General features: G+C 32.8%; 1 protein-coding gene across 1 annotated transcript; it reads left to right on the top strand.

The window, feature by feature from the left end:
- Positions 1 to 21039: 21039 nt before the first annotated feature.
- On the top strand, positions 21040 to 26772 carry LOC139486450 (uncharacterized). Its single transcript, XM_071271333.1, has 3 exons — positions 21040 to 21989; positions 25679 to 25916; positions 26523 to 26772. Exons 1-3 carry the CDS (start codon positions 21152 to 21154, stop codon positions 26770 to 26772), a joined length of 1326 nt encoding a protein of 441 aa, XP_071127434.1. The 5' UTR covers positions 21040 to 21151.
- Positions 26773 to 27755: the final 983 nt, after the last annotated feature.

Raw genomic sequence — 27755 nt, forward strand, 5'->3', positions numbered from 1 at the left:
GATTAACTATTTGGTATGGGCTTCACTAAACCTTACATTAACTAAATTGTACTTCATCTGGTATCTGATGAATATTTGTCATAATTACTGTACTGACCGACTTTAGAAATGCAACACTAAATTATTTTTTAATTCCCATTTTCAAATATGCCATTAGTGTAAACAAATGGATGAACATATAGTCCAGTCATTACTTTATAATATATTTACAAAAATACAGTGTAAGTTTAATTGAATACGTCATGTGTATATTTAAATCATGGAATAATTACTGAAACGCCGGTTTAACCATTATCATTTGATGTGTCACCGTCGAAAGCAATGACTGTCTGTAACCAAAGCCAAAAGGATTGTCAGGGCAACCAATCATGTTGGGCTTAATAAAAAATCCGTTTTGTACCTTCTAATTTTGCCTATGTCCCAACCTTTACAGTGCGTTTTGTGAATTTTGTGGTTTAACATTAGGGGTGTAAATGTTTTTCCGCATTCGATTTTTCTGCATTTCAGTTTATTGGAAATATCTTTTACATAAATCTGTCGCCATGGCATTTGGTGATTTGATAAGTAATTGACATAATCATGTCTTGCAAATAACGTAGCGTAATCAAATTCTTGACTTGTCGTTGTCACTACATATTGATCTGGTCATTGTTCGTGGTTATCAACAAATCCTGTCTACCTGTATTGTTGTTGGAAAAACATGTAGACAATTTTCTGACGTAACATCGTCTGGTTAAAGCACGTTCATGTTTTCCTGCCTGCAATATTCAAATGGGCTAGTTAAATTATCGTTGATCAGTCTCTGCAATATGCCTATGCCATGTATGCATCAGTTTTATACTGATTTAAATGTGGATATAGATTGTCAGAACTATTTCACGAAGTAAAAATCTTACATTACCTTGGATATCTATCTGATAGTTAATTATAAACTGAGGTCAATCAGATTTGATCATACATGTATGTATGAGACATGTTCCTGTTCGTCATATTGAACAGATATATCATGTCAAGGAGGGGTATTTGCAAAAAATACCAGTCGAGAGAATGTTAAATTTCTAGAGCCGTAAGACGAGGGAAAGTCATTCTCAAGACTGGAATCTTTCGCAAATACCCCTCAAGAACATGCTATATCTGTATGATTACACCGAATGTTAATGTTAGAAACGCATTGATGATCGTGACGTTACAAGCGTCCAGTCGGATAGAGTATTTTTGGCAAATACCACGGCAGAGAGGGTTAAAAAATGTATGTCTTTTTTTTGCATATTATAACCCGGCGGCGTTAAAATTTAACGATATTCATTTGATAACAACTAATTCGTGAAAAATACACTGACTATCAACCAATCAAAACCTGTCCAAGGATTCTTACATAAGGTGTAATTGGAATATAAATAGTCATTATATATATTATAAGGTTGATACAAGTACTTCCCTCTGACAATAATCCTAAAATTTGTAAAAATTGAATGCTCTTCAATTTCGTACTTTATTTGGCCTTTTTAATATGTTTTGATTTGAGCTGCAATGATGAGTCTTTTGAAGACGAAACGCGTGTCTGGCGCAAATATGTTATTTCAATCCTGGTATCTATGACGAGTTTGTTAAAGCGCAGTATTAGGTTTTTTTCTGAGTCATCTTCACCAACATATAGGGTCAATATATCAATTCTATTTCAACAGCTAAGTGTTAATGGTTTCTGTAAAAATTCAAATGATATATTTAAACCAGCCATGAAACAACATATCATTTATCAAACATTTTACGATCATTGCAGATTAAGGTCAAGGTAAAGATAAAATATGTTGTATCACTAAATGTATTTACTATTACGTGTTTCAAAAAGATTATCCTAAATAAACATTCCCCATTTTCATTTTTCAATTTTATAAGTGTTATCTTATTCAGTGGTTATAAAGGTTAACAATTACCTCACATGTAATTTGACAACACACGACTCTCTTTTTGATAAAAAAAAGAGCCTATTATGGATAGATAAATACGACGTTGATATTTAGGAAAAACATTTTAAAGAAGAAAAACAGTGACAATGGCACAACATTATTACTTTGTGATGTTTACGGGTTTATTCAGCAGTTTAGATATCCTAGCATCTGCTTTTCTTATTGATGTTAAGGCTAATAATCTTCAAGTTACAACTGATCCGCAATCTTCACAACAAGAACAGAGGATTATTTCATTCCAAAGAGATATGAACCTGCTTAAACAGGAAGTGGAAATCTTAAAACAATCTCATCCAAATTATCCGTCTGAAGAAATATCTCAAATAAAAAGTGTTATATTTAGTTTAAAAGAAACAATGCACGAATTAAAGAGTGAAGTAATAAGTTTACAAATTGCAAAATCAGATTTGATTGAGGAATTAAAGCAAGTTAGGAAAGAAATGTACAGCACCGGAAATAAAACTGCCAAACTTGAGATCAAATGCGCTACAATTCAGAGGGACCTAAGTCAGCTAACAACTAATAAAACAAAGGAACTGGAAAACAGTATAGACATTCTTAAGAAATCAGTTTCAACGAACATCAGTTCACTAAACCAGAATATTTCGTATACAGACGCTCAGCTTAAATTGATGTCGTTGACAACGAACTCGTGCTGTCATAATGTCAAAGTATTATTGAATAAAACCCATCTTTTAACTTCACATCCGCTTAAACAATGCGTCCTCCTACAACCACTACTAGTAAAGTCAACACTGCAATGATCGCGAGTTCTGTATTTCAATTACGGACTACCATTGCTTCAAAGAAATGCAGTGATACTAGACGAACCGTGATTTTCATTCAAGAATACGCTGTGTCTGGCCAACACTTGTTTATAAGAGGGGGGATAGATGAACGTCACAGATCAGGTATGTTGCTTACCTGTAGTATTTATAACCATTTGACCCTTTAAAGTTTTTATATTGTAGTGTTTAAGATATATTAGCAAAGATGATAATATAAATATAATATAAAAATGCAAAATGGTAAAACTCTCTCTAAAGAACAATAACTCAAAAAAGGAGTAGTCTGGCGATATCTGCCGTTCAAGTAACATATTTGTTAATCCGGTCTTGGTGATCATTTGTCATCATAAAAGTTTTTCTTACAATCTGTTTCTATAACATGATGAGAAAAGCTCACTCAGACTTTTGGCAAGGTGAGCTAATCTCAATATTGTCTATAGTCAACACATGTGACCTTTTTCATGCTACAGAAATGTTGATCCTCTTAATAGAAAGTTATTTTACAGGTTGCACAGGTATGCCTGTGGCATCAATACATAATTGTTCTATACCAATACAAAGCCATGATCTTGGATCAAGTGGACATTATGCCGCGTATAATGCATGGCGAAAAGGTGACATTTTCTTGGATTGGCATGGACCGGAGCCTGGTCAACGTACATTTCAAGGAGAAGGGGCTTTTGGTACGCCGGCTGTCTGGACTACAAACCACCCAAGTGATGGTAGATACAGCAAACTTAATAGGTGAGCTTTAATTATAAAAGGTGCAATCGACTCTGATCTTAATTGACTAGGATTGTCAGTTTTCCTATTGAAGGTCAAGGGTTTTCTCAGGGCAGTTCGGTTTACTCCACTAATAAAAATGGCCGCCACAAAAATGCCAAAAATATTTGCTTAAAATTGAGGTTAAAACACAAGAAATTCAAATCAAATTAGTTTTAAAACTGTCTTAATGGGAATACTTTTGCCTCGACTGTAGGATAAATTATGCTCTGTTCGATCTGGTTGCTGTGTACAATGTAACATGGTATCTTTGTAACATGCTTATTCTGCTTATGGACGACAATTTGGAATAAGAGCAAATACTGGTTAGTTCTGACTCAATAAACCTTGTCTAGGTAATGCAAATTATTTTCCAGTAAACAGCTGCCTTGTGAACTATAATCTATAAATACAAATGAAAGAAAGGAGATAATCTATGCGTGGTTTCCGTGCCAATGACACAACATAAATAGTTATAACATAAACAAAACTCAAATGTATAATAAGCTATTGAAATAGCATGAACAATATATATAATTTATTTTAAAAGAAATAATTATGGATTCGCAAGTTCAAGAACGTTTTCGACCGATTGCACATATCACGTATTTTTAAAGAATTTAAAGCAGTAAAATTTCATTAAACTGAAGACTTAGTTGATAAATGCATCAGTTTGCTTTATTTTCAGATATGCATGTAGTTAAACGACACAAAGTTGCATGCAAATTTTACCAATATATGTTACACAGTTAATTTACAATACCTTGTAATGCTAAATATTGTGAAATTGTTGTCATTTTCCAGTTTTGTTCATGCCTTTTCTAAATTCAAAATTCTCACGAACCATAACAAAAACGAAATATTGTCTTCCAACTTGGTACGAGAGAAAAAAGGTAAAATTTCCAAATATACCACGGAAAAAAATCAAATACGAAAAGTTTTTCGATATGATACGATATGTTGATTCTAAGTTTAGTGAAGGGCTGTCATATTTCGAACAAAAATACAAGTACTGTTTCTAAGTTTGCTGTTTGTATATTTTTTTTACTCTGTGCGTATTAGTTTTGTTATAGATAGATATCGCATACAAAATCTAGAATTCGTAATAAGGAAAACGTAAAGTGGGAACATATCGCAATGGGACAAAATATATATTTCCCTTTATAGAATGAAATATTATACCAAGGAGATGAAACATCATACATACATTTCTAAACATGACTTAAGTACATTCTTAAGTGGGTTTTTTTTCAGTTTTGGCGAACATTATTGGTTAGTGGACATTGAAATGGATTGCTGTAAGACAATTAACGGTTGGTTCGAAATAAAAGCTTATATGGGCTATCATGATAATGGAGACTGGGAACGTAATATTTTTCAAGGATCTAATCCTTGCAACGGAACCGAAAGACCACCATACGAAAACACCAATCACTGGGCTAAATGTGGAATGATGAACGTTTTTCATTTTAATCAAAGCCCATGTCAATTATATTCATTAAAATAGTAGTTTGGTTAATTTCCTATTTTATTTTGCAACAGTGTTTTCAAAGTATAGTAAATAGTATTTATGTAGCAAAGGATATCTATTCCGTTAAACACATTGTAATTGTAATTAAACATTTGAAATGTTTTTAATTTAAACAAATAATACATAACATAGTTAAAACCAAACAGAATACAAAAGATAACCAACATAAGTGATATAATTAAATTTTAGAATATTCAATAGTTATGTTACAATACAACCTCTGTCGCAGTTCCAATGACAAAAAAAACAAGTAATTCTAGGGAGAGCAGGTTAGATTTATAAAATTATGTTAGTTCATCGTCGGAATGAATGTCGTTAAATATATTTATTTGTTTAATCCAGTGGTTTTGTTTGCAATTCAAAATTCTCAATGAATGTCAAAGTAACGACCATTATATATTTCAAGACCATGGTCATTTATTAAAAAAATTTAATAAGAATATTCGTTGAAAAAGTAATTAATAATATACAATGAGTTAAATTTTGCTTCAGATGAAGGATTTGGTTTTTAATACAGAAAAGGTTAGCTACTGTAATAAGCTTTTTTTTTTTTTTATTTTTTATCCTTATGTATAAATCTTTATAACAGTTTATTATTTCATTCATAATTTCTGATTTGAATGCTTTACATTTGAAAAGTGAGACTATAGATACCAGAGCAACATTTAAACATTATGCATATATTGACAACAATGTATGAACAAAACAAACAAGACATTATACATTGTTATTCTAGGGTAAAGATGTCAACAATTTAAGTACAACAGTTGACATCATATTATAATCTTCATTACTTTAAAAGCAAACAGCAATGCCAAAAAACAAACATAAAATGGCATGTACAAAGTCTCTAGGTTGCTCTTTGTAAAAACAGTTGGTTAACAGACCACGCCTCTTTTGGGGAGATATATAATATTCATATATATATTGATTCGTTTACGTACTGGTTCCCATATATGATATCTATGTATCTTCTCATAGAGGCATAACTGTGGATGTTAATAATAAATAAACAATTAAAAGCAGCCGTGAATTCTGGTGTAGACCAAAAGTGAAGGTCAACTTCAAAAATAATACACGATGGTCTTGAAGTAAAGTTTTTGGGTATTGACGTTGCTTATCATCTTGTTAACGTGTTATACGTCTTTTTTATGTGTCTTCACAAATATTACTTTTACTGTTTAGTCTGTGTTTTATTGATATCCATTTGACGTGGCTCAGTACTTGAACATACCGTCATTATGTAATTGTTCGATGATAATTCTTATATTCTTGTCTTTCATTTTTGTTAAATAAATGTGGTTATATATACCTTTTGATGTTTACCTGTCTCTATGACGTAGCTCTGTATTTATACATCCCTTTATTCTATTGTGCTGGTGTAAAACATTTTTGTATTCTTGTCTTTTATGAGCTTTGTCTATATCCCTTTTTATGTGTATTTGATACATATATACCATGGCTCTGTACTTGTATATCCCATCATTGTGTTATTGAACTATGGTAAGTTTGTGTATTCTCGTCTTTCAATTTAGCTAGTATGCTTGGTCTGTATGCCATTTTGTGTTTCTTTCTTACATATTTTTTATGTTTTCATAGTTTTTAAGATTATAGCACAATGTTGACTGTTGCTCCCAGATTTTTGACATTTTTACCAATAGTGTCTGTTTGTTTTGTACACACATCTTTGTAAATATAATGGGATTGAATGCAATTGTCGTACAAGTCAGAAGTTTAGCGAGCTTTAAAACCAAGTTTAACTCACCATTTTCTGCATATAATTTCTTTAATTACAGAAACAATCACTGTGTATCATCGCCACCGGAAAATGGGTACTAACGAAGCGGAGAGAAATAAAAAACAAAAAGTAAACAAGTTAAGAATTCATTCAATTTAAAGATAAGATACAAGATTTTGTGTAATACTCCAAAACTTGCCACTTAGTACCGGAAAATGTCGAGGTCTGTCGTCCTCTGTCGCCCCATTCTCAAGATATTGAACTGTTTTCCATTATTTTTCCAGACACGTATCTAGATTAATATATAGTGTGGCATCATATTTACTGAGATTTGTTGTCAAAAAGATGAATTTTAAAGAATATAGACCATAAAGTCTAGGGTACGGCAATTTGCTCGTGTTGACAAATTTACTGTATGGCAACTTGTTTTCAACTGTATGGCAACTTGCTAATTTTAGAATAGTTATTTACCGTACTTTCAAAGAAAATAAAGTATTAAGTTCAAATATCTAAGGTGGGGGGGGGGGGGGGGGGGGGGGTGCTACCTTTTTATGTTAAACATTTTTTTGTCCTTTTTATGGAAAGAAAATCGTCCATAGATTTGATTTTCGATAGTAACAATGGTGACATATAATCCTTTTGTTTGTGTGTATAACCATGGCAACAATCAGCATTTATTTGATAAATATTGCAAAATAGGGAGTTGCACATGTCACAAAGATCTCAAAAACTTGGTCCAAAGGAAAATTTCAATCAATAAGAGTGATACCTTTCCTGAAACCATAGATATATATGTATCAAGAGGTAAAAAATCAAAGCATTTCTGCTGTTTTTTCCATAAAATTGAATTGAAAAGATCGAGCGTCAAATCTTTGTTGAAAAACAATTCAAAATTTCTTAATCTATGGCGGTACGGATAGGAACGTATATAGACGGTCAAACTGAAAAATGGCTTATAAAACATGCTAAAAACAATTGAAATGTTCATATTAACCCACTAGGAAGGCTATGTTATTATTCAACTATCTAAAACTCAATTCAATTGTACAAAAACTTTCATATTAAGAAAATTTACCATGACTATAATGCGAAACTAAACTTGTAACTGTGTATTGGTATACCTGAAGCTGTCTCCTAAGTGAGCAATCATTTAACTACAGAAAGGGGGTAGAAGCTCAATGTTTGTTTCTTGAAACATATAAGTGAACCAAAATTTTAAAAAAATGAAATAAATACAAGACTATATAGCAAAGGTTACGGACTCAAGTTGTGTCACGCAGGTGCAACAAATGCGGCAGTGTTAAACATGTTTAGGGATATCTCATGCCCCTCTTTATATGTCTAATCAATGTAGTTATTTCTGACTTCTATTTGTAATGTATCCAAAACGTTAAAAGGAAAGACCAATTCTTATCCAGCTAAAAACCTGGTTAGTCCTATGATGAAAATAATTTAGATGTATATGGAATGTTTGATAAGTTATATTGACCCAGAGTACCTGGACGGAACTGTTAAAAATAAAGTACCTTTTCAATTTGCAATTCGTAAAATAACTGAACAGTGTGGCCTGGTAGAATAGGCCGAAAACTGAGGACTTGGTTCTCAAATTCATGTCAAATTTGCTAGTCTAAGACTTCAGAAATGTAAAGATGGACCTAGGCTTTTTATATATCAACTCAAGAGTTGTTAATTGGGACTTGGAGATGAAAGAGTGCTTCAACTTGTGACACCTTACATGTTACTTTCTGATTTATACACTGGTTTTGATGAGTTAAAATAAAAATCAGTAAACCTCTGCAATTCCTTTTGATAAAATCATGTTAGCAATGAGTCGTATGAATACCCTGACTGAGATGTAACCATAATTTATAAGAGCCCCCGCCATAAAAAAAAATAATGTTCGCGCCCTATAGTATTCACTCATTCTATCTGTTTGTTACACTTTCCTACATCATGACGATAAGCCAAGTTTGCTACGACTGATTGACATAAAACATTTACTCAACAATATACATTACCACTGCAGAAGAAGAATCCCTTTTGCTGTTCGGAGCATTTTCGATTATTCATAAAATACAGTTAGTGTCCTTTTTCTTGGAGTCAATCACTCCGTCTGCTTTTCCATGCGTTCAATTGTCTGTCCATGGGTCAATAAAAAAAATATGGTACTTGCGTGTGTATTCAGAAAATTAGTCAGCTTTATAAAAGATTCCCTATTGAGCTTGGCATTTCTGCGACTTTGTACAGTGGTTTTCAAACTTTTGAATACATTGAAGATATGCATTTCCCCTTTTCATTGCTTTTGGGTTCGATTGGAAACAAGGATAAATAAAAGTTGCTATTATCTCTTATCAGCATTTCAAATTTGTTGTTAACTATTTTTGTCAAAATCGAGGTGTTACGGACACTCTACCCCACATCTAATTATGCATAGATAGAACTACCATTTGTTTGACAGCATTTAAGATGTATACAAATTATATATTTTCAAAAAGAAACTGACAAGAAAATTAATTGGAAATGCAATTCACGAAACAAAGTATTTTCTTAATTTCTCTTTTTACAAATGAATCATTTCAGAAATTAAATAATAAAACAATTTTATGTGTCTGTTCGAATTCTCGATCCTGTGGTTCAATGGTTGTCGTTGCTTCATGATCTCTACCTTATTTGTTGTTTTGATAAATTGTTTTGTTATGAGTTAGGCCTAGTTTTCTTGTTGAGTCCTTCCACATTTTTCGGTCGGTGCCTTTTTATGGCCGACTATAACATGTATAAGGTACGAGTTTTCGTTGTTGAAGGCCGTGCGATAGCGTATAATTGCTTACATACACTTTATTTGATCCTGATGGATACTGTTTTTATCCAAAAAAAAAGCTAGCACCAACAAAAGATGAATGGGCGGTTTATTTTATTGAACTGACAAAATTTCACCCTAACAACAAATAAGACAACAGTCGTTAGTAGTATAACGATATATGAATGTATATAGGATAATATGGTTGAAAAAAACACTTTTTGAACAAAATCGAAAAGCGGTACGCAACGAGGCCTTCTGAACTGAATTAACGGCATATATTTAATAATATTTGATAAGTACGACATTTTGTATATTTGTAAGCCTGTAAAGCTTTGATATCAACAAAATATTGTCACTTGATATTATCTAAACAGTGATTAATTTCCTCTTAACATTATAATATATTGCAATTTGCCGTACAACGTCCTGCAAATCGCCGTACAACAAACAAACAATGTTTTTGTCCATATTCTTTTAAAAACATGTTTTTGACAATAAATTTCAATAAATATGATGCCACACTATTATTATCTAAAAAAAGTGTCTGAAAAATAATGAAAAACAGTTAAATATCTTGAGAATGGGACGACCGAGGACGATCGACCTCAAAATTTTCCGGTACTAAGTGGCAAGTTTTGGAGTATTACACAAAATCTTGTATTAATTTTGTACTTATCGGCCTAATAATTTACAGAATAATATATCAGAAAATCATTTCTTAAGCGGCACCCTCATCAAATGAGTGGAAATGCTTTAATTTAAATGAATTCTTTACTTGTTTACTTTTTTTTTCTATTTCTCTCCGCTTCGTTAGTACCCAATTTCCGGTGGCGATATTACACAGTGACAATACTATAAGTCGAAGCGCATAAGAAAAAACCGAAAGACAAGTATACAAAATTTAAATACAATGGTTTAAATACCGTTGCAAGCCATTAGGTTATTATTAAAAATGGTAAACAGTAAAGGTTAAAACTAAATAAAGAAAAAAAAAAAAAAAAAACATAATATGCAATAAAGACGATAAACAACGTCAGTACCTATAATCTGTACTAATATAGGAAATATTCTTTATAAAGCACACCCATGTCAGTATTCACCTCAGAAGTTAACAATTTTATCGGGGCCTTTTATAGCTGACTACGCGGTATGGACTTTTCTCATTGTTGAAGGCCGCACGGTTACCTATAGTTGTTAATGTTTGTGTCATTTTGGTCTTTCGTGTATAGTTGTCTCATTGGCAATCATACCACATCTTCTTTTTTACATAAAACCTTTAATAAGACTTATTAAGAAGGAATATAGTAGCTACGATACTTTTATCGGGTCATTAACGATTGCATATTTTGCCGTTAATATTGATTCACGTATAGGGGCTTTGCATCGGAACTAAATACATTTATTTAAAAAAAAACAGTTGTTAGCACGGGTTATGTTCTTCTCATATATGTTTTAATGGTATGATACTTAACCCCTCAACGGGGAGGATTGTGCCTGATATTCATATGATGAAGACATAATTTTTCAATCAGTTCAATTGAATTCTGGAGCTGGTATGTCAGTTAACTGCTAGTAGTCTGATGTTTTCTATGTATTATTGTCATTTTGTTTATTTCTTTGGTTACATCTTCTGACATCAGACTCGAACTTCTCTTGAACTGAATTTTAATGTGCGTATTGTTATGCGTTTACTTTTCTGCATTGGCTAGAGTTTTATGGGACGGTTGAGATCTCACAAACATGTTTAGCCCAGCCGCATTTTTGCGCCTGTCTCAAGTGAGTAGCCTCTGGCCTTTGTTAATCTTGTATCATTTTAAGTTTTAGTTTCTTGTGTACAATTTGGAGTTTGGTGTGGCGTTCATTGTCACTGAACTGGTATATATTTGTTTAGGGGCCAGCTGAAGGACGCCTCTGCGTGCGAGAGTGTCTCGTTGCATTGAAGACCTGTTGGTGACCTTCTGCTGTTTTCTGCTCTATGGTCGGGTTGTTGTGTCTTTGGCACATTTCCCATTTCCATTCTCAATTTTATAAGATACTATCATATAATACTTGTACAGTTAATATGGAACATTTATCTACAATGTCATGTTATCTTCCGATAATACAGTTCATGGACATCACCAAAGAAGATCAACTTTCTGTTCAGACACGGGTGACGTTTACATTCTGAGCAGCAGCTGTGGAACAATACGATTAATTTAAAAAAATGAAAACGTCGATTTATAACACTAAACGAAAGCAGAATATTGTACTAAACAAACGTTACAACGCCTGCATGTACTAAACTTAAATAAAGATTCTGTAAACAGCAGTATTGACCATATATGTAGCAATGCAAAATTGTTAATACATGTAATTTGAATGTAAATTTCCGTCTGTTTACAGTTTTTTTCCTACGCTAGTTTCTACTTATAACAAAATCTTGTCAAATCCGTTTCACATAACACAATCTTATCAAATAAGACTTTGCTTTACACGCTTTATAAAAGGTTAACAAAACAAATCACAAAACACCTTCTTCTCAAATAGAAATGCAAATACCACAATCTTACTTACCATTACGTCTTTTATATATTATATTAGCTAATTTCTAAATTTCTATACATACATAATTGTTTAGTAATAAGAACACATAAAAAACGAGCCTTCTAAGTAAGTCATCAAATTTCAACTAAGTGTATAATCATTTGTGTAACACATTTGAAAATAGCATTGTTTTCGCAGGCACACCAAGCTTTTATCTGTCATCGATGATGGTGATCTCATATTACGTTATAAGGCGAGTGTAACATTTGAAAAAGACGTCTAGTTAACGACTTTAATGCACCACCTAACACACAGCTTTTTTTTTTTAAATGAAAGAATAATGATTTAACTTTGATTTTTGCCCGGTCGTCACAAAATTGTACGGTGCAGTTTTTGTAAAATTGACATTAATTTCAGAAATTACTTGAAAATTTTTAAATTACGACATCTTTTTCAAGCAAAGGAAATTGGACTTATCTCTCCTTTTTTGCAGAATAATTTAGTGAATTCGATTCTTAAATTATTGAAAACCAATATTTACAACTTTAAGTCCGCGTGCTTTTGCATTCCTTCAAAATATTTGACATTTTATAAGAAAATTTTCATAATTTATCGTTGAGAAATTTACTCAATTTCTGCCCGAGGATTGCCGAGAAAGCTACACTACCTATCGGCTTCAACAAAAGCTTAAAACATATTTTGATCAATTAATAGTCATACAGCCTCAACAAGCCCAAGGTATGTCCAATATTGTTACAGAAGCTCTATAACGTTGTCTAATACCGTAAATACGGCTAACCGTTTAAAATGTGACATACAGTCTGTCCAATTTAAAGATCTGAGCAGTGATTGTGAAACTGTTTGTAACGAAGAGCAAATACTTCATGCAGCTGCTACTAAATTACGGAAGCAGATTAGTGAAGTTGTTATCCAATGTGATGAGTATCAATTAGACACTTCATTGGATCATTCAATTGCAATTATGCCGCCTGCTTTAAAACATTTATGTATTGTCTTTTGGATGATGGCGCACACGCGGCAGTTAATAAAGAGTACGACATACCTATTGACAAGGTTCGTAAATGTATGGCTTTAGCAGAATGTATAGTATCTATAAATATACATTATTTTACTCCTTTTCATTTAGGTTTAGCATTACAAATGCATCATATCTATGGATCAAAAACTCTTGTAGATACATTAAACAGTCATGGGTTTTGCGTAAGACGATATTTAACAAGTTTTGCAGATCATGAGATTAGACAAATTGAAGATGGGGCGTACGTTCCACATGGTTTTACATCTTCCTCGGGGGGAGGGGGGGTCAAACCTTATCAAACAAGGTGCAGACAATGTCGATCTGAATACAGAAACAATAGATGGAAAAATACATTCCATTTATTCTTACATACTTTTGATTTTTTAACCCTGTATGCCTACATTGCCTATTTGAAATGTTAAAATTGTTTGTATGTACATTGAACTACTTATATATGTGACGTATACAATTTTCTAACGACAGACACGCAAATCAATAAATGTGTCTGTAGATAGATGTTTGTGTGTTCTGCTAAATTGTTCCTTTTAAAATTGTTAAACGATGATGACTGCTGTTACCATATTTTGACTATTTAATTTATTGTGTCTGTAAATATAACGGAATTTGATGAGACTGTCATCGAAGTGAGAGGGTTAGTGCTATAGAACCGGTTTTAATCCACCATTTTCTACATTTGAAAATGCCTGTACCAAGTCAGGAATATGACAGTTCTTGTCCATTCGTTTTTGATGCGTTTTGTATTTTAATTTTGCCATGTCATTATGGACTTTCCGAATTGGTTTTTCTCTAAGTTCAGTATTTTTGTGATTTTACTTCTTTCAATGGCTAGGGCTGTGTTTCAAGTAGTGACATTACCCACAGATCCCCAGTTGCAGATATAAGGATAGCACGAGGCCCCGGACTTTCACTGCCTGTTACGGAGGAAACATCTTCCCTTATTCGTTGTCTTCCTTTCAGTAAACCAAAAGAAAGGGTAGAACCTACTCGGCGTGAAAATTACTTCGTGCAATGTTTTAAATGCAGAAATATCCAACCTTTCATGGGTATTTCTAAGACTTTTATCTAGAAACCCTTTAAAGTTCCCAATAGTATTCCCTAATTCCACCGATCAACAAATTATACATTTTTGGACCGGATATCACAAAGCTATTTCAAAACACTGTCCATTTGTCAGGACTGTAGCATATGCACCTTAAGTTGATGCAAAACCAAGTGACATGGAAAAGATGTGTTGACATGTGTAAAAAAGCCGATCAAAAGTTCTCTGTCCAAACCTTTGACCAACAGCTGCATGCCATCGCTCAGCAAATAAAGTGAGCAAACCCTTTGGAATTTCCTGATAATATTATAAGCTTAGGTGGCTTCCATGCTTTATCTTGCTGCATAACATCTGTTGGAATACTCTAGGGGTGACAGAGGTCGCACAGATCTGTTTGTTGATGATGGTGTGTATGCAGCAGGTACGGTTGATCAAAAGTTATTTGGAAAAACGTTTAATAGGTCAATTCGAGGTCTCATTTTAGTGTATGAGGCTACTATGTCTCTTTGGCTCTCATCTTTTTTTGATTGGTGTGGATATAATGGCCATCTTGAGAACATACCAGATGGGTTTTGGGATAGCCTCCAAACATGCTATAGTAGCTTTTCAGATGACCCGCCTTCGTTTAATCTTAATATCATCAAATTTGGATCTTTATTTGAGACATATCTTTCACCTCTTCTTGAAGATTTTGAAACTTGGGTTGTTCCGTTTCTGCAACATTTCAATACTGGGATATGTTTCTGCAAGCTATGGAAATCATACTAGAAAATATTCGAGCGGAAAGAGATAGCTTGTGGTCACTCCATTTAAGTTCAGCTCGTTCAATGCTTCCTTTTCTTTTTGTGACTAACAGAAACAACTATTCTCGATGGCTGCCGGTATATATACTTGATATGCTTGATCTCCCTCCGAAATTGAAAATAATTTCGTGTTGGTCTGTTTGCTATTCGTCAGAAAACTTGTACTTTTAATGGGGTGTGGAGTGACATGGCAACAGAAAAAAAAAACAGTAATAAAAGACAGCAAGGGAAACGGAGGCATTGTTGGTATTACAAGAAAAAAGTCTGCACTAATCAGGTGGAATCTAACAAGGCATATTGTAGGATATTTCACCGCAGAGATGAAAGCAAGATCCGGACTACTTCATGAAGATGATGTCAAACACGACGAAAGTGGACTATCTTCCATGAAAAGAGATGAGCAACAAGTGCAGGATTTAATTAGACATATGAAGGATAAAATGATTATCCCTTTTTACACTAAAGATCACCCTCGTGAATTAATCAATGTATCAACTGGCTTGTATGCAACAAAAGAAGTTCAAGACGGTTTACTTAAAGCAGTTAACACTGGCACTTGAAAAATGGAGTTTCTATGATCCAATTCAACGATCAAACATAAATACTTTTACTGACATGAACAAAAAGACAAAACTGAAGTGCAGATCAGGTGATATAAATAAGGGAAACATCAACCCAGAACTTATTTCTAGACGTGCTCTAGCCTTAACAAAGTGCAGAGATGATGTAACCGTCGAAAACTGTTGTATTTCCCTATTGGACCAATTCCGACTTCTCTGTTCCATGATGATGGTACCATGAGAAAATGTACAAAGACTGATCTCACTCATGAACTTGAAAATGAGATATGTTCATCTTTTGCTCTTCCTCCATTTGACATTTCCCTCACAGCCTTAATAAGAGATGGTATGGGTGTGATTCAATCAAGTTTGGTGAGCTAGGTATGTTTAACATTCAACAACAAACTCTATATTTTTCGACAGCAGCAACTATTACAGACGTATTCGATAGTTATGATGTCGAAAATTCAATTAAATCTGTTGAAAGAGAACGAAGGTCTTTAACGTCTGCATGCAATCGAATTTATCAGGTAAAAGAGGGTAGCAGTATCCCTGACTGGAAAAAGTTTCTTTCAAACAGCAAAAACAAGCCAGCCCTCATCACTTTCCATGGAGAATTTACAACACAATTTTACAGCAAAAAAAAATGCCATAATTGATGGACGTATTTTATATCTGGCCGGGGCATTCCATAATCCTGAGGCAGTTAAAAAGATCTGCAACAGCACAATAAGTAATTGTTTGTGTTTGTTCAGCACACAAGAAGAAGCAGATACCCGTATCATATTAAATGCCCTACATGCTGAAAAGCAGTTCGGGAATTCTAATGTAAGGGGTAGAATAGTTAAACGGTGTTCAGATACAGACGTTTCAGTTCTTTGTGTCCATTATGTTCATCATCTGCAACACACGGATCAGCAATGGTTTCTTATGAGAACAGTAACGAGCGGAAAGGATGGTAGGCGATATATCCCAGTGCATGATTTATGCAGTTTCCTGTCGAATATCACTTGTACAATTTTGCCATCAGCCCATGCTTTAACTGGTTGTGAAACAACATCTTCTTTTTTGGGATAGGGAAAAAATCGGTGTATAACATCGTCAGAAGATCTATCAGATTTGATGCAGCTTGCTCAATCAGATCTTGATGTTTCAATAAAAGCCTTGAGAAAACTTGTTCCAAGATTATATGATCCTAAGGGAAAGTATAAATCTTGTCAAAATGATTTAAATAAATTGCGTGTCAGACTGGCGACCAGCAAAGACTCTGCTCTTGCTCGCCTTCCACCAGGCGAAGCGTCTTTTAAGCAACATGTCGTGAGAGCGTGCATTCAGGCAAAAGTATGGATGACCTCACACAAAGCAAACCCCCTAATAGGTTCTCCGTATGACTTTAATTGGCAAAAAGGCAGCAACGGTCCAACGCCAACTATATTTACTGGTAAGATGTCATCCGACTTTCTACAAGATTTGGTCTGTTTCTGCAAAGGTAAATCAATATGAAGTAGATCTTGTGTCTGCTTTGAGCAAACCCTCTGCTGCACTGAGTTATGCCCCTGCCAAGGAAGTGATCTTTGTAAAAACATGTTGACAAATGGACCAAGTCTGGACGATGAGAATGATGTGATTACAAATTAAAATACAGCTCTGATATCCCGACACCCCAATATTTCTACACCTAAATAGCCCATCACCTAAATAATCAGACATCCCATTGGTCTAACACCCCATTTGTCCCTCACCCAAAAAGTCCGAACTCTCTATCATTTATAGGATAGCGGAATTCTTTTAAAAAGTATATATTTTAAGAAATCCAAATAAAAGGTTCAATTTTAGGATGACCTTGTTCTCGTTTGAACATGCGATGCAAGTAATGAAAATAAGTTGGTATATCAGTGCCAAAGTAGCCGAACGTCAAGTGTTGTTTAATCAATTCGATATTTCAAGATACACGGCGGATTATTTATATCAAATTTGCAGTAAATATGTTTGTAAATACGTGCAATCAGTTGATATGGAGATCTTATAAGATTTAAATAATGCAAGGGCGACTACCGATGAATTTGTGCAATTAATAGTTGACGTTCTAAGACTCCGAGAGAAAACGTTACGTAACATACGTTACCATTAAAATCGACCAAAGTTAATTAAGGAAGCTGGCTTGTCATGTTTTAGATGTTTTGTCTGATTTTCGGAATCCTCTGGTTTTATCCATTTGAATGCCTTGAAAGCATTCTGCCCGGTGACCCCCATTTTTCTTTTTGTAAATCTTTTACATGTATAATGATAAGCCATCTGTAAAAGTCTTATAAAATATTAATTACTTTTTAACAGTTTTTGAGAACTTTAACTTGCCAATGGAAAGTCAAGAGAGAATCTTTTCCCGCCAAAATTTCAATTGCTAATATCTCGAAAACAAGCACTGTGACCTATTTATTTTTTTTGCTCTTTGGATTCCTTTATTAATTCCCTTTCTATATAAACGAATATTTAAAAAAGTTAATTACTTATAGTATTGTTTTGTTTTTGCAGTTGTTTTAACTCGATTTTTCTACTGCAAGTATCCAAAGAATTGAAACTGCACCCATGACCTTTGATCCAGATTTAAAATAAAATTGCATTATAATTTCTTTTCACGACCGGGATATTTGGAAAGTACACATTCTTAGCTTTCCATTGATATATAATTGAGCCGTGTGTTAGGTAGGTGCATTAAAAATGTATATTTGGCTCTCATATCACTCGCCTATATTCACGAACTACCAATATATAAATACCTCTTTAGCTGAGTCTGTACGCTAAAAGATACGTTAACTAAGTTCATTTATTTTGTTTTCGAAGATTTTTCCTAGGGGATTATAAAATGTTGAAAATAAATATCCCGGACTGATAAAATTTGGGATGAACAATTTATACTATGCATAATCATCAGATACTCCTGAAGCGGTGAAAATATATGTGGTGTCTGGTCAAATTCTTTTTTTCAAAATTTTCTACGTTTTTTCTGACATTTAATTTAAAGTTGTGTGATAATGATTCCTAATAATGTAGCTTCAATATAAGGCTGATAAAGATCCTCAGATAGCTTTAGGTTGTCGTTTTATTATGTGATACATATTTGTTTTTCGTTATTTTTTTTTCATCAATAATGCCATTAGTTTTCTCGTCTGAATTGTTTTACATTGTCATTCCAGGACCTTTTGTAGCTAAATATACGGTATTGGGTTTCCTCGTTGTTGAAGGCCGGACGGTGGCGTATAGTTGTTAATTTCTGTGTCATTTGGTATCTTGTTGATGGTTCTCTTATTGGCAATCATAGCACAAGTATATCTTCCTTTTATATTATATCATTCCAAATTGTCAGCATTTGACTTAGTAGTACATGTTTAAAGAAGCATGTGACGGTTCAATCTTGTAAAAGGACATATATTCTTCAACTATTCATTTGTTTTTAGTAGAACAAAGTTGTCTAACAATTAAGCTGAAACAAAATTGTATTTCGAAATAATCGTGTTTTTTTTACAGAGCGAATATTCTTTTTACTGCTTGGGGAATATATACAGTTTTGCTTCGGGGGTACCTGATCGGTTGGTGTACTAGAAGAAAATGAAAATTCTGCATCATAAAATGAGGGCTATATATATAATTGTGTACAAAAATGAAAAAAAAGCATGCGTAGTTTCAGATGAAAAACAATACTAGTATTCAGTTATCAACATTTTTTTTTTAAATCTGTCTGTCCCGTTTTTATCCTGTCCGTTTTATCATGTATATCTTTTATGTATGATATATATTTTATATAGTCATTTTTTTATAAACTTTACTGTTTTCAAATGTATGAATTATTCTACACAAATAAGGATGTTCTTATCATAGACAGAAAAACTCTAGCCGTATTCGGCACAACTTTTGTGAACTTTAGGTCCTCATTGCTCTTAAACTTTGTACTTGTTTTGGCTTTCGAATCTTTTGCATCTACGCGTCACTGGTTAGTCTAATGTGAACGAAACGCACGTTTGGCGTATTACATTTTTAAAATGGTACCTTTTGTTAGCTATTATGAGTGTGTTTCTCTCTCCTATATGTTCTCCCATTTAATATTAAATTTAACATTGCCATAAAAGCGGGAGTTTTGGCATGCCACAAAACAAGGATCAACCTACCATTTTTTTCTTAAAATGTCCTGTACCAAGTCAGTAAAATGGCCATTGTTATATTATAGTTTGTTTCTGTGTGTTTTACATTTTAATGTTGTGTTTCTGTCGTTGTTCTCTTATATTTGATGCGATTTCCTCTGTTTTAGTTTGTAACCCGGATTTGTTTTTTCTCTATCGATTTATGAGTTTCGAACAGCGGTGTACTACTGTTGCCTTTTTGTATCAGGAATTTAATCGCATATTCAATACAACCCGGACAATTTATATTAATACATGGATTGTAAAACTCGTTTTAACAGCAAATCATTTGACCAGAAAAAATGGATCGTGCATGACTTTTCATTAAGATGTTGAAGGGACAAAATCTATTTATGTTCGTAATTGATCTGCTATTTTTATTTCTATTTAAAGATCAACTCGTTTTTTAAGTAACTGTACAGATTTAACTTTGCACTGAGCATGCACAATAAAACATGTTAATGATGCTTTCTCGAATAACCCATTTTATCAATTCGAATCGACCAATGTGTTCCCATTAATAATTTTACATATATGAACATCAAATGATCCAGTATACAGTTGTTATAAGAAATCTGACAGAAAATACGCATTGACATGATGCAGAACTTTAACGAACGAATATGTCTATTCTGAAGACTGATATGTTTACAGCGCTCATATCGTAATTCAGTACTTTTTTCAGTCCTTATATGCTTAAACGAAGATTGTTTATTGAAATAAAAGGATTTTTTTGCATATAAATATATGTGTTAAATATTTATACATTTTGTTAAAACATTCATTATGTACACTGAACATGTCCTGTTAGGATAGTTAATAATTATTATATACATTTCAATACTGCAAGTGTCCTAAAGAGATGGTATGTGCTTCGTCGCATATTTGAATAACTGTGTTCATGAATTATACTTCTGTATGTCTGTTTGTTTTTAATATACATGTACACAAAAAAATATAAATAGAAGAACTTTATTATATGCGTAATAAGTCTGTCAATTTTAGAATTACATACATTCATATAGTCAGCTTACACATTTTTTACCAACAGGATTCTATAACGAAACAATACTTTTACATTCAAACATGTTTTAATTTAACAAAAAATGTACGGTGTTTAATCTCACAGTTCAAATTAAAGATAAATAAATAGTGTGTCACTAACATATTTGGTTTTAATTCAAACAGATTATTTCAAACAAATAGTGTTATCTTATACAGTGAATACGAAGGTTAACATGCACCTCATATGATAAATCATATTGCAGGTGACAACGCAACACTGTCTATCTGATAAAAAAAGATCAATTTTATATATTGGATAGATTAATACTTGTATCCACGTATTTGATATTTGAAAAGAAAAATTTTAAGAAGCAAAAATATCTGTACTACAGTGAAAATGGCACAAACTTATAACGTTTTGATGTTTATATTCTTATTCAGCAGTTTAGATGTCCTTCTAATTCGTAACACATCGGCATTTCTTATTGATGTTAGTGCTAATAATCATCAGGTTACAAAAGATCCGCCATCTACACAACAAGCACAAAGGGATATTTCATTCCAAAGAGATATGAACCTGCTGAAACAAGAAGTGGAAATCTTAAAACAATCTCATCCAAATTATCCGTCTGAAGAAATATCTCAAATGAAAAGTGTTATAATGAGTTTAAAAGAAACAATGCGTGAATTAAACGGAGAGGTACAAAGTTTACAAGTTGCAAAAGTAAATTTGATTGAGGAATTAAAGCAAGTCCGGAAGGAAATGTACAGGACCGAAAATAGAACTGCCGAACTAGCACTCGAATGCACTTCATTTCTGAAAGACTTAAGTCACCTAACAACTAATCAAAACAAGAAACTTGAAAACAGTTTAGACATTCTTAAAAAGTCAGTTGCAGGCAACATCAGTTCACTAAACCAGAAGATTTCTCATACAGACGCCCAGCTTAAATTGATATCGTTTACAACAAACTCGTGCTGCCAGAATGTCAAAGTATTACTGAATAAAACCCATCTTTTAACTTCACATCCATCGACAACAATGACATTTACGACACCCACTACTGGAAAAGTCAACAACGCAATGATCGGGAGTTCTGTGTTTGAAGTACAAACTACAATTTCTTCGACAAAACCCAGCGATATTAGGCGAACCGTTATTTTCTTTCAAAAATACGCTGTGTCTGGCCAATACTTGTTTATAAGAGGAGGAATAGATGAACGTCACAGTTCAGGTATGTTGCTTACCTGTAGTATTTATAACCAGAGTGTCATGTTATTTATAGAAACTGTTGTATCGTCGTGCTACAAAATATATAGTTCTCCATGTGGTTTTGTTTAACATTTTTTCGCCATTTCGTGTTAGCATTGATATAATATTTCTTAAAACCTTCATTTCGGTGATTGATATACAATATCAGAGCTTAGACAACTTTTGTGATGTAGTTTTAGTATTTAGTAAAGGGGCTAGGGTCCTCAAATAAATGTTCACTGATATGACTCAAATTCTTCTATTTGATTTGTAACATACTTAAACGTATATCCAAATTATAAAAAGTCTAAAATAAGCAATTAACAAGGCTAGTGCATGATAATATGTATTTTCGTTTCGAGTGTATTTTAGTCTAGACTCCATCAAATGAACTATTGAATTGATATTAACATAAATATAGATATAAATAGATAGATAGTACTGCAATTATTTACTTCTAGGCACGTACGTTTAATGATAGATTAATCCATTTTTAGCTAAGGGGTTAAATTGAAAGTCACATGCATAGGAATTGAATGAGATCGAATTATTGAGACTTGCATGTGAATAATTCGTCATAATTTTTACTTTGCTTATTTTGATAAAATTGAATCAAAACCGCTCTAAAAAGAGAATTTTTATATCACTATTTTCCACTTTCATTCATGATTGAACAAAAAACATAGTTTTATATATGTATATCTCGTAGCGAGTGCTTATTCAAAACATAAGCTGCTTTTCAGGTTTATGTGCACTTTTTCCTGCGTGCTTCTGTGTTATTTATTTATTCTGTAGTTTCTTTAATTATTTTTCATACCTTTGAAAATGTTTTAATTATTTGAATTTTTTGCACAGTTCCTCTATTCACCATTTGTTTTGCTATTCATGCTATTGTTCTCTGTTCTATAAACACCACCCAGATGTGTTTGTGTTCATATATTGTGCTGTTACAAACTGTTCCTATATTATAAGGAGTGTTATCTATTGTGAACATATTCAATTATGCAATATACTGCTTGGGATTGTCCCAAACAAGACGACTGCAATGCAAATTAAGTGTTTCTCATATTTGGTTTTAGTTTCATGAAATTTAATTTTCCCGTTAGAATTCTTTTGCATGTTAAAGCCTTGTTTGGCTTGCTTTGCGGTTAGGGCTTTTCGCATTATTGACATATCCTGATTTATATTTGCTAACTTCGATTTTTTTTGTTTATAGCTCTTCATATTTTTATTAAGCTTTGGATTTTCAAATATTTGGTCTCGGGCATCAATGAAGAGACATTGATTGTGCAGATAAATTGGGACCGTTTATATCACTAACATTTTTTTCAAATCCTATCCAGCAGATAATTTATGTTTGCTTTGAGAATATTTATCATTTAAAAAAAAATAATTTCAAGGATCAGAACCAATTGGTGATCTACTTCAACTACTTTTTGAAAACAAAATTGAAGATCATTTGAGATAATTTGAGATGTTTAGGGATTTAATTTACATTTTTTATGAGAAAAATTAAATTATCGTTAGTCATCATGTCATTTGTGATATTTTTGTATTATAATAGTTCATCATAGTGTTTGCATTTTTAAATTATGCCTCAAAGTTGTAGCCAGTAAATGAAGAAAATTTCCTTTACTATATGTTTTGAATATAAATGTTAGATTCATTGTTCTTTAGTTCATGTATTTTTCATTTAATTGTTGTACATAAACAGTGTCAGAAGAGCAACAGAAACAGGTGAAATTGCTGTATATTTTTATGTATGCATAAAAGCAGATTTGATAGAAAAATATGACTAAAATTGTATATGGTTGTTTTCAGTATGTCTGTCATTAAAAATAATGATTTTAATGCATGGGAACTATTTTTTTAACTAAAAAAAAAAACAAGTTTATTTTAACAAATTCAATATAAACTTAGGGTATTTTGTCCAAAAAAACTACAATTATGATAAAAAAACAAAACAAATCAACACTTAAATGGAAGAAAGTATCCATTTTCTTATTTTCTTCTATATTTCATTTATATTCTTTCGACTGTTGTTTATGGTAAGTAGTTATCAAAGGTACCAGGATTATAATTTAGAACGCCAGACGCGCGTTTCGTCTACATAAGACTCATCAGTGACGCTCATATCAAAATATTTATAAAGCCAAACAAGTACGAAGTTGAAGAGCATTGAGGATCCAAAGTTCCAAAAAGTTGTGCCAAATACGGCTAAGGTAATATAAGGTAAGTGTCAGGAGTGCAACAAAATCAGGAAAGCAGGGTGTTCATATATCTTTTTTTTTATATTTGAATATTTTTTTTGGTTTGTTTGCCATCTAAAAAGATTACTCTTACACGAAAAGTAATGTATCTTAATTTGATCTTAAAAACTTTTTGAACCAGCCTCATAAAAAATGAGGGGGAAAAAGACAAAAAAATAATAATTAATAAAAAAAAGTGTAGTACAAAATGTTTTATGCCTGAAAATAATAACTTTAGTCCCAGTGATTAATTGCACTGTAAAAAACTGTCAATTTCTGTTTTGAATTCTTTTCAAAAAATATAATGCAATGTTTTCATGTTATAGTTTTCTTTTTTTTATATCCTGTTAATAAAAATGCTGAAACTTTTTTAATTATTTCTTGATTGTATTGTTCTCTTCGATTTACGAACTTCAATGAACAAACAATCTAAAATTACCGACGAAAAACTATTTCAACTTGGTTGAAAATTGACCAAAAAATTCAGTTTGTGCCTCATTCATTTTGAATTCACGCATATCTTATTTTTATAACTCAGATAATGAGTTGTCGGAAGAGTTTAAACATTTCTTTTATTTGTAGATATTGGTATGCTGATAATTTCTCCTTATTTAACTTTGTTGTCTATCTATAATAGTTTTCAAAATGATAGACATGAATGAAAACATATTTAACATTTAAAGAGAAATAACTCATATAAGAAGGCGCATGCCACTTAATTCGTAAAAACAACAGGTAGATCTGAACATTCTGATAATTTCTGTTTCGTCATGTTATCTCTATCCATAGCGGTTTTCTAGATGATCAACAAAACTTGCATTCTACCTCTTTTGTTCAAGTCCTAGCAATGTCAGCTACAAAATGAATTCTGGAAAAAATGTTGAATGTTTAAAACGAATGTTGAAAGTTAAACACGAATGTTGAAAGTTGAACACGAATGTTGAAGGATGAACTCGAATGTTGAAAGTTGAACACAAATATTGAAGGTTGAACACAAATGTTGAAAGTTGAACACGAATGTTGAAGGTTGAACACGAATGTTGAAAGTTGAACACGACAGTGAGAGTTGATCACGAATGTTGAAAGTTGAACACGAATGTTGAAAGTTGAATACGAATGTTGAAAGTTGAACACGAACGTTGAAAGATGAACACAAATGTTGAAAGTGTGTATGTTGACAGGTACATTGGATCATCGGATCATATTTTAAAACTAGATTCCGCAATAATGGTTGTAGTCAAGTCTAATTAAATTTCAGAAAAAAAAAATAACGACGAAGACGACGGACGGAAGATGCAGGATGACAAGTGATGATAACTGCTCAGTTGGCTTTTCGGCTAAATGAGTTCAACTCAGTTTATATAGATTCGAAATAAGAGACATTTTCAGTTATTATAGTCGTTTAAAGATAATATTTTTTCAGGTTGTAGAGGTATGTCAGTGGCATCAATGAGTAATTGTTCCATACCAATACAAAGCATCAATCTTGGATCAAGCGGACAGTATGACGCGTATAATGCATGGCGAAATGGAGACAAGTTATTGGATTGGTTTGGACCGGAGCCTGGTCAAGGTACATTTCAAGGAGAACGGGCCTTTGGTACGCCGGCTGTCTGGACGACTAACAACCCAAGTGATGGTAGATACAACAAACTCAATACGTAAGACTTTTTAAAAAAACCCACCTCTATATCAATGTTCACATAAACATTTTGAGTGTAGGGGATCGGTTCATTCACGTGCTGATTTCGAATGATAGGTTCAGTCTGCTACAATTAGAAATAAGGACAACGACTGACCGGTTTTGAATCAGGAAAATGTGTCAACGTAGGGTGACTTGTTTTCGAGTTAAAAATGCTTTATGATTTTTTGTTGGAAAGCGGATAAAATTCTGATGACTGGGCTATGAATATTTCTTTAACAGGAATTTTCTTTTGCTTTTTTGATAAATTGTCAATACTTATACAAAATCAAAGGTTTTATGACGCGTTTAATTCATGGCGAATTAAAGAACCTGGTCATGGTATATTCATAAGAAACAAATAATTCTTATCCACGAAATCAACGAAATTAAATCTTTAACGAAAATTGATGCTTTTACGATAGTGATATGGTGTATTGTTCTAATAATTATATACGATTTCAAATATAGATGATATTGAAAACTGAACACTCAATGCAATATGAGGACTGATTTGAATTTGTAAAGATTGTGTAACTTAAAATGTGTAATACTCTATGATTTATGTGTTTTATCGTTTTTACAGATTTGGCGAACATTATTGGTTAGTGAACATTGAAATGGATTGTTCTAAGACAATTAGTGGTTGGTTCGAAGTAAAAGCTTATATTGGCTCTAATGATAATTTTAACTGGGAAGATAACATACTTCAACATAATTCTTGCTTCGGAACCGAAAGAACTCCGTATGCAAATGTTTATCACTGGGCTAAATGTGGAATGATGAACGTTTTTCATTTTAATCAAGTGGCATGTGAAACGTATATAATAAATTAGTCTTTTATTACAATTTATTATCTTATTTTGAATCAAATGGAACAGCTTCGATGTAACAATGATTTCAAACCCCTGTAAGCGTCTGATTAAATATGATGTTACAGACATGATTTACGAAGCTTAATCTATGGTTTCCTGAGTCATACTTTGTTTATTGTCTTCTTGTCGCCATACATACAGTGATCGTGTTGTCTGTCATTTTAAACAGATGATTTATATGATTATGTTTTATGTTTGTTTCCTTTATAAGGTAAATATACTAAAAGTCTGCAGTTATTGATTTCATTTACACTTAAAAAGTCAAAAGAGGTCATCAAGTTACCATGCTTATATTTTAATACGTCTAACGCGCGTTTCGTCTACATAATTCCGGCGTCTCACATGTGCGTGAAGACCAACGTGCACCAGACGTACATTGAAAATTGAACGTATACGTCAAGACGAACGCTAAGCAATCGTTAGACGCGCGTTGCATAAGTTTGAAGTACGTTGAAATGCAATGGTATACGCTTTCTTTATGAAAACTTTAACTCAAGGACAATTTTATGCAGCATACACATTTTAATCTAGCACTAGCCTTTGTTAAGCGTATACCTGTTCGCTACACGCACGTAATACATACGTGACAAGCACGTTGAAAAATGCTATAGATATGTTTAAGACACGTTTAATGCACTTTATATACACATCAAGATCGTTCGACTTTTACTTGGACTTTTACTTATACGTATGTGGGGCGTGTTTGTAAAAGAAGGACGAAAGATACCAAAGGGACAGTCAAACTCATAAATCTAAAACAAACTGACAACGCCATGGCTAAAAATGAAAAAGACAAACAGAAAAACAATAGTACACATGACACAACATAGAAAACTAAAGAATAAACAACACGAACCCCACCAAAAACTAGGGGTGATCTCAGGTGCTCCGGAAGGGTAAGCAGATCCTGCTCCACATGCGGCACCCGTCGTGTTGCTTATGTG

Source organism: Mytilus edulis, chromosome 8 (genome assembly GCF_963676685.1).
Source record: "Mytilus edulis chromosome 8, xbMytEdul2.2, whole genome shotgun sequence".
NCBI lineage: Eukaryota > Metazoa > Mollusca > Bivalvia > Mytilida > Mytilidae > Mytilus > Mytilus edulis.

Bases quoted from the DNA above. Each gene is read 5' to 3' on its own strand.
- LOC139486450 (XM_071271333.1), top strand. From the start codon at position 21,152: ATGGCACAAACTTATAACGTTTTGATGTTTATATTCTTATTCAGCAGT. The intron at 21,990-25,678 runs GTATGTTGCTTA...ATATTTTTTCAG, and splicing joins AGATGAACGTCACAGTTCAG to GTTGTAGAGGTATGTCAGTG. The intron at 25,917-26,522 runs GTAAGACTTTTT...TCGTTTTTACAG, and splicing joins AGATACAACAAACTCAATAC to ATTTGGCGAACATTATTGGT.